The sequence below is a fragment of the Trichosurus vulpecula genome, chromosome 2 (genome assembly GCF_011100635.1).
Source record: "Trichosurus vulpecula isolate mTriVul1 chromosome 2, mTriVul1.pri, whole genome shotgun sequence".
Classification (NCBI taxonomy): Eukaryota; Metazoa; Chordata; class Mammalia; order Diprotodontia; family Phalangeridae; genus Trichosurus; species Trichosurus vulpecula.
Window position 1 is genome coordinate 208,364,259 of NC_050574.1, and position 11,853 is coordinate 208,376,111.

The following is an 11,853-nucleotide window of genomic DNA, read 5'->3' on the forward strand; positions in this document are numbered from 1 at the left end:
CCCTGCTTTAGACACATTAGCTGCGTGTCTCTGGGCAAGGCATTTAACTTTTCTCAGCGCAGTTTCTTTATCCATAAAATCGCAAGAATAATAGGGCTTGATGGCAGGGTTGTTGTAGGATGGAGTGAGTTAGTGTGTCGCAAACCTTAAAAAGCCAAATACATGGTAGCTATTGATTCACATGCAGCCTAGGTGTTGGACTCCGGGCCTCCACTCTCTCTTTTCTTCACTTTGAAGCAGTTTTAATTAAATAGATCTCACAATTAGAATGCATGCCCACCCTGACGAAATCAGAGATCCATGAAAATATGAGTATTTAATTGAATGCAGTCTTGGTTAAGCACCAGGGGAAGACTCATATCCCTGTAGCACAGACAAACACTTCTACTATTAGAACACAGGTGAACTCAGTCCCCGGATAGGCAGATCCTGCTTGCAATTTCAGGACAGGATAACTAGGTCCCTATCTCCTGGAGATCTGTTTTGCAACTGACAATGAGGAAAAGGAGTCCAACACTGAAATTAATGCTACCTACTAAAACACAAGCTATATAATAATTTTCACTACAAAAAGCCAACTGAGTGCATGAAACATCTAAAAGTCAACGGGTAGGTCATCTACAGGGAATTAAATAGGGTTCAGAAAACTCAGACAGAAGAGAAGGAAAAGGAAGGAGAGGAAGTCAGGAGATTATTGGCATAATAATGAAATCATTCCCTGAGAGACTGCACAAATGGACTATACATGACATGTGTGACCCCAAACGACAGTGCCAATAACCTTCTCACTTGGGCAGTCTGTTCTTTGGAAGGAACAGCCTGTCACCAAAGCTGGAAGCAATATTCCTAGGAAGTTGGAATACCCAGTACCAAATGCTTTCATTCCAGTAAAGCTTCCTGTCTGGCCTAATATCCAGAATTTGGCACCCAGTCAATCAAGTTAATTCAACGGAAAGTCGGTATCTTATTCCGCCCAGATCTGACATTTGAGAATTTCATTTTTCTCTCTCACCAATCTTAAGCCCAAGCTTGTTTCAAATACTGAAGGGTGAAATGAGCAAGTCTAAATTTGTAGGAGCTTTCTAGACTGTGAACCTTGATGCCTGGTGTACGCAGTCAGCCTTGGTGCAAGACACTAATGCAGTTTATCTCTCAGAGTGGGCTTCCTCTCGTAGGTCAAAGCCAGAATATGAATGATGGAATATTGGAGAGAGGAAGCCATAGCAATGCTAGTCCAGATGCCATAGATGGAAAATGACTTATCTTTTATATAAACAAGTCAACGTCAGCCTTCTATCCATTGGCATTGCTGGAGGAGTTTCTGCCAGGGTTGTACTCTACATGGACGAAATCACAGGCCCGGATCACATTCAATCAATCAACATTAAACAGGTCACCAGACTGAGTGGAAAAACATCACAATCAGCGCTACCTCTTGCTCTTTACATAGAAGCACTTAATAAAAGCTAAGTAACATTTGTGGGAAGAATGAACAAAGTAGCATCTTGATACACACTTGATATTCCTAAGTATCCTCAAGCGCCCCACCATGTCGCCACTCCCTTCTCAGTGCTAAGAAGGTAAGTCACTTCTGGGCCTCCCAAATTATTTTGCTTCTCTGAATTCTCAATAAACAAACATTAATCTTACCCAAATAGCATGACAGGATCATATTCAAACAGTTTAAAATATGGGAGAAGGATGGTGTTAGGGATAGAAGATGGAACTTATATTAAACATCTGGCTCCACAGCAGAGACATAATTAGGGACTGAAAATTCCCCAAAAAGAATTTTCTTCCTTTTCTCATAAACATGGGGGCAGCATTTTCCATAATTTATACCAATGTAATAATGGTTCCCAAGGAAGAAGAGAAGAAATAGAGAAAATGTTTTAGATTGTAACCAGCCACATTCAAAATTAATAAGCTCATAGATTTAGTTCTGGAAGAAACTTTTGGGATCATCAAATTCAACAAATGAGGAAGAGGAGGCCTAGGGAAGTTAAGTGACTTGCCCAAGGTCACACAGTTCAAGTGGCAGAGCTGCAATTCAACCCCTTCTCCTCTGACTCCAAATCCCACACCTCCCAGTCCACCATGTTGCCTCTCCAATGTCTGATTACATTATTCAGACACTGTCCCTTAAGTTGCGGGCGATGAACTCCACTGTGAATTAGTGAGAGCAACATGGCTGGAGTTGTTCAAGCAGAGGTTTATCAACAACTTTCAGAGAGGCTGAAGAAGAAATTCCTGCATTAACCAATGCACTTGGCCAGATCACTGCTCAGGTCCAATGCAACTCCAAGATTCTAAGAATTGGTATGTCCCCTTTGCAGAATTGGCACCTTCGCCCAATGAGAAGAGAATCAAAGAGGTGAAGGGAACTTCCAGAAGTCGTCTCATCCATCCTCTGCATTCAGCGAAAATCGTTCTGGCTGAATGCAGCACGAAAATTCTAATTCTAGGAAATAAGTAACTATTTAGTTCTTACCCATATCCAGGAAGGGAGATTTCACAATCTTTCAAAATAACCCTTCCAATGCTAACTAACCCTTTTCCTTAGAGGCTACTGACTAGTTAAGAATAAAACATTTGCCCAAGAACAAGACTAGGTGAGGAGTTGACAATGCTAAATACCAACAAGTATCCTTTGATGGATTGATCTGGGTTAAAAGAGATGCAAAGGAAAATCAACCTATGTCAAAGTCTAAATTAGTTCCTACTCAGATTAGCAATGAGAACGTTTTAACCACTTAACATTTAAATCAAAGTGTTCGCAGCTTGACACCATCAACATTTCTGACATGTGGCATGCCCTGACATGAAACCCACCTTTTTTTTTTCTTTAATCTGTCAGATTTTAACAGTGTATGGTTGGCACTGCTCCATAGATTCACGTGAGTTCTCCTATTAAATAAGCTGCTAAAATGGAATAAGGAGCACCTGAGCAACTACCAGAAGACTGAGACTTTGGGCTTTTCCTGAGTGTTAGCAGCATGATTTGGGGCTCCATCCTGTGATGTCTTACATTCTCTAGACTGTCCACCCATCTATAACCATCTTTCAGTGTTGTTGCGATGGAACCAAAAATCATGAATGAGAACCTGGTGTGTGAAGCACAGCATATGCTGGCAACAGCTGTCTTTTATTACACATTATCTAATATGAGAAATCCAGGCTTAGCAATTTGGCAGGGCTGCAAGGCACACATTCAACTGTGCATGAAGCCTGGTCAGACCTTAACCCCTTAGTAGTTCCTAAGATAAGGACTCCACCATCAATTTTATTCATGATTACCTTCTTATCACCTGGTGACTTTCTTTCTTTTCTTTTGACAAAGCATTTATTAAGCACCTATCATATACCAGGCACTCTGCTAACCTCATGCTTGCAGAGTTTGGTAATGATACAGCTCACTGTGGCCTTCTTTCCTGAGTCCAAATACCTTAGCTACATACAAGCTCACAAAAGGTGCCTGGCACATAGCAAGCACTTAATAAAGGCTTGTTAACAGCCAGACTGACAAAAAGTGTGTGGAATCTATCTCACGCCGAACATGTCTAAAAAAAAAGGTACCTGGCACCAAAAAGGAGGTTAGGACTGTTTCCAGCATCTGCTTCTGCTGCCCAGTAACAAGATATTGTTGCTTCCTGTAGCTAACTCTGCACATTCATTTCAAGAAAGTGTTTAGGGCCATTATTCACAGGTGTGTATTTAGTTCCAAAATGAAAAATTGAAGTTATATCCTCTATTTTCTTTGCCACCCTTCCTCACCCTCAACACACACACACACACACACACACACACGCACGCACACACACACGCACACACACGCACCCCTCTTTCCCCTTGTTCACCCTCACTAGCATTCACACATTCATGATTTTTTCTTTCAATGTACTTTAAAACCTGGAGCAAGAGATAAACTTGAGACCTAGCCAAAGGCAAGAATACCCCACAAAAATAGTACAGCAGAACTGATTTTTTTTTCTAATTGGCAACCAAGAGGAGAACTTGGGCAAAGTAGTTTCATAAGAATGTCTAATCTCATCTCAACTAATTCAGTTTCAGCAAAATTAGGTGCCTAAGCTCAGGCTTGCCATGGCAATAAATGGAAAGGGCTAATTGCCTTTTTTGGAGAGGAACTGACTTGGGGTTTCTCCTCAAGCAAGTCATAAAAAAAGAACAAAAGATGTTCATGTGAATAGATGGTATGAGCAGCTAGGTGGGGCAGTGGACAGAGTGCCAGGCCTGAAGTCAGGAAGACCCGAAATCAAATCCAGCCTCAGACGCTCACTAGTTGTATGACCCTGGTCAGGTTGTTTAATCCTGTTTACCTCAGTTTCCTCATCTGTCGAATAAGCTGGAGAAGGAAATGGCAAACCACTCTAGTATCTTTGCCAAGAAAACCCCATCAGAGAACAGAGAGTCAGATGTTACAGGAAATGACTCAACAATGAAGAACAGATGCTATAGGTAATGTGTGTTGCTGCCTTAGAATATCCCATAAGATGTTGAGCACAGTGCTTAGTATGCAGGAGACAGTCAATGAATAGAAAACAGTGACCACATCCCTACACTCAAGTTCTCAGTACTTTCTTAGGAAGTCACCTTTGTCATGATTACCCGTACAAAGAAATTATAACCAAAAGTGATGAAAGTGTCTATGATTCTTTAGTCACAGAATATCCTGGAAGCAAAATAAGAGAGAGTATGCACAGCATGAAATATCGTGAGGCCCAGCTTATATTCCTGGTACTAGTGACTCACAGGATCATTAAATTCAGACCTGGGAAGCACCTTCGAGGTTGTCTGGTCCAACCTCATCTCATCTTACTGATAAGGAAACCAAAGGCCCAAGAGGGGGATAACTAGGCTAGATCACAGAGTCAGTGGGGATAGCGAAGAGGCATGTTGTTCATCCTTCATTCTCAAACAGGAGCAATGATATCAGGAGGGCGATGTCTTAACTTGCAAGTGAATTGGATTTAAGTGAGGCAGAGCTGTGCAAAGCCATCGGCCTCACTCTCTCCTGCAAAGTCATCAGAGTCCAGTGGTGAGACACAGGTCAGGACAACTGGTGATGACCCAGGATGCAATGGAAGATCTTGCCCTTTTTAAGCTAAGGTCTTTCCCAGGTCTCAGTTTGTCTGAGGCAACCTCCATTCAGTGATTAAGGCTAGGTAAGAATTGAGGCCTGGTTTGCCTCCACAAAAGAATCAGTCTAGGAGGAGAAGACCCTCAGAGTTTCCAGGGAGGAGGGATAGGGTGAGATTCAAACCCAGTTCCTCTATTGCCAAATCCAGTGTTTTAACATGGGTATTCAGTGAAGACTGATTCAAGACCACAAAGCATTACATTAGGATTTATGCACACCATGACCCCCTTGGAACTATCACATTTCTGGACTACCCCTTTCCTTCCATCTCCTAAAAACATCTTCCAAAGAAAGGACTGAAGTGCTTTCCAAAACTATTTGGGAGTAGGAGTAAAATACCAACTGCACCATGGTGTCTGTCTGACACCTCCTACAACCACAGGTATCCTTGTATACACACATATACACACACACACATACACACATATGAAATCTATTTTTAAAGAATTCTAAAGACAAACATCCAAAGGATTCTGAAGATTTATCTTTAAAAAAACTGTGGGCTGGCCAGCTACAGTTTTACAGAAACGGAAGCCAATACTAACAAGAAGTATGAATTGCTGATGTCAGACACAAAAATGTTGAAAATAACAAAGTGGGCAGAGAAACACCTGTCTTTTTGGTAGCCAACCAGGGATCCTGCTGCCTGCAAATCAAACCTCCTGCCAAACTAGGGATCGGCCTCTCGAAATAATCTAGAGAAACATGAATATTAGTATATTTTTTCGTGGGGGCTTTTTGGTCAGATGAATCTGTTGAGAGGTTCTGAAATGTTTACAGATATTAAATCTACATGCCCCATGTCTTTCAAGGATGGAGAAGTACCATAGAAACAGGGTTGTTCTTAACACTTCCCACCACAACCCAAAAAATATTTCTCCCAGCAAGACAGATTGGGGGTGTGAGCTTAACCGTTGAGAGGCCTTACATTTTAGAGGGGGATGAGAGAAAAGTAAGAGAGGGACTGCAGGAAGGAGTGAGGATGGATGTGTGCATACGAGTGTCCATATTGGTGTGAGATCGTGAATCCATGTGTGCATATTTTGTGCACAAAAATAAAAATGGTGTCATGGAAATCAGGAAGACATAGGTTCTAGTCCTCACTCTGATACATGCTGGCTTTATGACCCTGGGCAAGTCGTTTAACCTCTCATTCTCTCAGGCAACTTCCTAAGATTATACAGTGCCAAGAAAATCCTGATGGACATTGTTAGAGGAAGTCCCCACCCTATATTGATGAAACAAATGGCCCAATTTTTTAAGTCATATTAATAAGAACTAGCTAAAGAAAAAAGAGGGTAGAATAGGCAAGTTTGATGGAGGGAAGAAAAACGAAAGAAGAATAAATGTGGGAGAGTTCCTACCCCTAATATCAAAGTCACAAGAAAGAACAAGGTCTGCTTCCCAAGTATAAAATGATGCTCTAACCAGTTGCCCTATATTACATATTATAAGTATCACTATAGCACGCAACTCTAATAGCAGAACTACAGCCATGGTAAGGCAATCAGAACCTCACCCTAGGGCAGAGGTTTCAAACATAGTGCCCCGGTGTCTGTAACTAGATTAAAATGTAATTGGGAAATATTTAAACAAAATTAATAAAAATACAATAGAACCTAATGTTAATATGTGATTTCCTAAACCAATATGTGGCTAGTAGGGATCTATACGTATAGCGTAATGGCCCTTCTGTACTTGAGTTCAACACCATAGCCCTAAGGTACCAAAAATTAGAGAGCACTGACCTTCTTTCAGCAACACAGAAGCACATCAACTTAATACATAGTTAGCAAGAATAAGTCATTAAAATATGAACTATCAGTCTTCTCTCCAGCAGTAGCCTTTATGTATGCCTGGGTTTCAGTCTATAGGGGCCAGAATCAGAAGATCTCTCTCCCTCTTCTCCTACCCACCCTAAGCCCTATACACAGGTGAGAATACCAAGGTCTCTCCCTCTACAGGGCCTTTATCCCAGGGTCTCTGATTAACCCTCTACCCTAAAATATCTCAAAGGGTTTATTTGAGAGTAGATTTCATGGTACTCAACCTGGGTGACAAAATTGTTAGTTACAACTCTTCTCTATAGCTAATTCTTCTGAAACCTGCATTAATTAAAACATGGGTTATCATTCTGCTTCATTCCACAGTACCTCTTTTGTCAAATACACATGTTGGGTGTTGATTCCAACAATTGTCGTCACATCATATAAACTGATGGTAAAAAAACCTTTTCTGAATTGAGAAAAAAATGTCTCTCAAAACTATAGCAAATGATATCTTCTTCCTAAAGAATTCTGAGCAAACAATGGATCAGACAGAGTAGCCTACCAAGTTTAAATCTATCATCTACTTTGATCTTCATTAAAACTTTATAAAAAAAAAATAACAACAGAATGTTTAAGAGGAATACACAATTGCTAATATACAATTAAGTAATGATAATTTGTACTGTGAAATATTTCTGAATATTTTCAACTTTAAAAGGTCCCATCCTGAATCAGGTATAACTTAGCTTCTTTTGGATTTAAGTGGGATTTTACTTTACCAATTTATTAACTAAAGATTTATTAAGTGTCTATTAAAAGTCGAATACTTTCTGGGTGAGATACAAAGCTGAGATAAACCTCTAGGTCTCACCTCATGGAGTTTCCAGTCTAACAGGATGGTATAATATATACACAAAAAAGATAATACTTGGTAAGTACACAAAAGAGGTATAAACAAAGTCCTCCATGAGGTTAGGGTATGGGGTGAGGGAATAGGGAGGAAGAGATTTGTCACTAATGGCTGGTAATAATGGAACCAGAAAAGGAATTATGATTAATTTGTTTTTTAATCTATTTCACAAATAACTTTTTTAACAGTATGAATGATGCAGAATAAATTGACAAAGTCCCAAAGGGGTTTAGCTGAATATTTTTAGAATCATCCTCTCACTCTAAAGGAAATATTTTACCCAGAATCCAGCATGAAAGTGTAAGAACTGTATGTATTAGCTGTAAAAGTTAGCAAACTCTTCAGAAACCAGACCCTAATATGATTAAGATCTTAAAGTGCTTCTTAGCATGGCTACAGATGGGGTAGAGGGGGAGGAAGAGGGGGACGGGAACACACATACACATACACACACACACACACACCCCAGTAATAACTCACACAGGCTGTCGGGGGTGGGGGGTTGGGGAGAAAGAGCTACATGCTCCAATAAGCTTAAGGCCCTCAGTTCTTCCTAATCACTTCTCCAAGGAAGGACAGAAGTGTCTTTGTCACACTTGGCTTTATGTTTTACTAGCATCCCAATGTACCCAAATTTCCATTCGCACCCAGTACCCCTGCCTCTCACTCCCACTCTTTCCAAGTTCTACCTGAACATCTAAGCTCATCCTTTAGGAGCGCAGATGCTGAGTGAGAAACCCACTGCCTGGTGATGCTCAAAGCTCCCCAAAGTACAAAATGGTCATTGTACCTGCTTTCGTCCCCGGGGCAAAGTGGCCACTGTTTCCGCCAGCATTTGAAGCCTCTTATTATCCACTTGTGGGCTACCTGTGGGCGCAGAGTACAAGCTATAAGCTGGGCCTGTGCCGTTGTCCACCAAATTGTTGTTCTGCTGGATAGGCCTTTGGAAAGACATTGTGCATAAAGGTCACTCCAGCTCACACATTGCTTAGCCTGGCCAGCCAGGGAGAACTAAAAGCATAACCTTCTTGACAAGCAATCAAAAGTAGCAAAGCGGAAAGCGTCCCATGTGACTTCTGTGGTTGGAGGTGCTTGTTACACAAATCCCTTTTTTCAGATCACTCACGTTACTTTTTTTTAAGCCCATGGGAGAACTGAGAGGTAGTTTTTGCAATTAAAGAAAATCAGCTTATTTTTTTTACTCTTGGCAACGGCCAGAACTCTTATGCTTTCATGTGCTGTGACAGTTTGTGTTCAAAATACCATCTGCTTTTTTTTTAAGTGGGGGTGGGGGGGGAACCTTTCCCAAGTTTAATTTGCTAAATGCTGTCACATTTTTTTCTCTACCCATTCCCCAGACCACTCCACACACCAAGTACACACACATATACACGTACCTCAAATTAGCAAAAGTCAAAATGTGTGGCCATGAAGCTCCTGAGACTATCAGTGAGAATTGCAGGTACTGGTCATAATGCTCTCTCTCCCGCTCTCTCTCTCTCTCTCTCTCTCTCTCTCTCTCTCTGTCTCTCTGTCTGTCTCTCTCTCTCTCTCTCTCTCTCTCTCTCTCTCTCTCTCTCTCTCTCTCTCTCTCTTTCTGTCTGTCTCTGTCTCTGTCTCTGTCTCTGTCTTCCCTGTAACGTACTTCCCTCATAGTACACTCTAGTTCACCAATGCTCATCAAAGACTCATTGTACCTTCCACTTAGATTGCAACCATTCATCAGTCTTTTTGTTATGCTTCTCCTTCATCTGAACAGAAATATTTATCTTAATACAGGGTGGTGAACTAGAAAGGCCCAATTTGGTAATCAACTCCCATCAGCAACTTTTCTATTCCCCAGAGTCAGCAGGTGTCCAGGCTCCAGGGCCTTGGCAGCAGACAAATAAGACGGCAAGAGTGTATGAGCAATTGGTCTAGGGATAGACAGAATGACAGAAGAACCAATCCAGCAAAGAGAGCTTGACTATGAAGTTTTTTTTTAATTCTTAGAGGATGTAGAGTTGAGTAATTTGGTTGAGTGGCAGAGGGAAATAAAGGAGTCTTCAATCAATGGCTAGATAATCACTTGTTGGGGATGTAATATGAAATTAGGTAAGTGTGTAAAGTGCTTTCCCAACCAAAAGGGAGACATAAATGTGAGTTATTATCATTACAGGGACTTCCTGACAAGTATGGTTTGAAATACATGATCTCTAAAGTTTCCTCCAACACTGAGACCCCATGATTGAATTCTGTGATTATATGAAACAAAAATCAAATATGGAGGAGGACTCTGGTTTAGCACAAAAACCACTGGACCAGGAGTCAAGAGAGAACTGTATTCTCATACCATTTGTCACTAACTATGGCACATTGGGTAAGTGATATAAACTCTCTGAGTCTCAGTTTTCTCATCTGTAATAGGGGCAGGTCTGAGCTAGAAAATGACTATAGCTCCTTCCAAACCTAAAATTCAACAAGTTTGTGTATATGTATTAATGTATGTATATGTATATATAAATATAAAATTATGCACTAGACCAAATACAAGTCACAAGGTCACCTTGAAGGCTGGTCATAGAATTCAAATAGCATCACACTTCTTTGAACTGATACTGAATCCAAATACATTTAATTCAAGAGCAATTCAATCTTAACAGAGCTTGCCAAATAAAAATAGTAAAATCTTGAGTTGGCCTTTTTTCAAAAAAAAAAAAATGTGTGCCAACCCAGGTACAAAAGAACACTTTTTACAATATAGTTCCCTTATTCCTTGTGTAGGAGGTGCCCTTCAGGTGCCCCTATCCCAACCTTTTAGGAGCCTGCTCAAGTTTCCATACTTAGCATGAGTAGCAGCATCACCAAGAATTGTGACTGGATTATACTATGAGTTCCCAAACTATAACAAATACTTAGATTCAAGACCTGATAACGCCATTTATAGTTGATGACATGAAGCCTAGCATTTGGACTGGAAAGGACCACCTCCAGGAAGCCCTCTAGTTCAAACTCCTCATTTTACAGATGAGAAACTGAGCCCTGAGGATGTTAAGTGACTTGCCCAAAGGTGAGTAGTATGGGTAGGCATCAGAGACTCGATATGAACGTAGGTCCTCTGAATCCAGAGGCCATCTGATCCAATTTCAGAAGAGGAAACTGAGGGTGAACAAAGTTAACCCACTTGCCCCCAGTCACAAAGGTAGTACATAGTAGGGCCAGAATTTAAATCCACCTCAGAGTTCTCTGACACCTAGTCCAACAAGCTTTCCTCTGTAACACAATACTTTATGGGTGTTAGTCCTATGCACAACACTAGCCTTGTAAATAAAGTCTCATTGTTACAAATCTTTCCTTCAAAATTTTGACCCAAAAAGATATAAAGTCCTGAATATTTCCAGTCAGGAAAAGAAATACTATTCCATTATGCCCCCAAAAAACCTAACTGTAGAAACTGTTTTGAGCTAAATCGTGTCCAAAATGACAGCAATCTTGCATCCATGATATGACTACACCACAAAGGGCTGACTTCAGTTGTCAGAATAGATACTCACCTAAATGCAGAGCTGGGACAAAGCACTTGTGGACCTTAGGCAAGCTTTGAAAATTGTGCCACTGGCTTATGTTACTACCCACCTGTAGCTTTATGCTCTTTCTGTAATGCAGTCAACTGGGGTTTTCACAAAATAAATAACTGCATAGCCTGGAGAGTAGAATGTTCCTGTATTAAAGATATGCAAGTTTACTTTTTTTGTTTGTTTGTTACATATACACTTACTTATCAGCCAGGTGGCCCAGTGGATAGAGAACCAGGCCTGGAGTCAGATAGACCTGAGCTCAAATATGGCCTCAGATGTTTACTAGCTGTGTGACCCTGGGCAAGTCACTTGACCCCATTTGCCTCAGTTTCTTCATCTCTAGATGAGGAAGGAGATGGCAAACTAATCCAATATATTTGCCAAGAAAACCCCAAATGGGGTCACAAAGAATTGGACGTGAGTGCAATGACTGAACACATACCTATCAGAATATTGAAA

At 40.8% G+C, this 11,853-nt stretch overlaps 1 protein-coding gene across 2 annotated transcripts in view; it reads right to left on the bottom strand.

The window, feature by feature from the left end:
* The window catches only part of LOC118835648 (cytohesin 1 interacting protein), a 42,604-nt gene extending 33,315 nt beyond the window's left edge, over positions 1-9,289 (bottom strand). The window contains exons 1-2 of one of the 2 annotated variants that reach the window (XM_036742859.1): positions 9,235-9,289; positions 8,628-8,704 (exon numbers count right to left, since the gene is read on the bottom strand). In XM_036742859.1, coding sequence (XP_036598754.1) covers positions 8,628-8,672 — 45 coding nt within the window. In that variant the 5' untranslated portion in view covers positions 8,673-8,704; positions 9,235-9,289. Of the gene's footprint in view, positions 1-8,627; positions 8,823-9,234 lie in introns of those variants that run through there. The other variant, XM_036742858.1, reaches the window with a different exon arrangement.
* Positions 9,290-11,853: the final 2,564 nt, after the last annotated feature.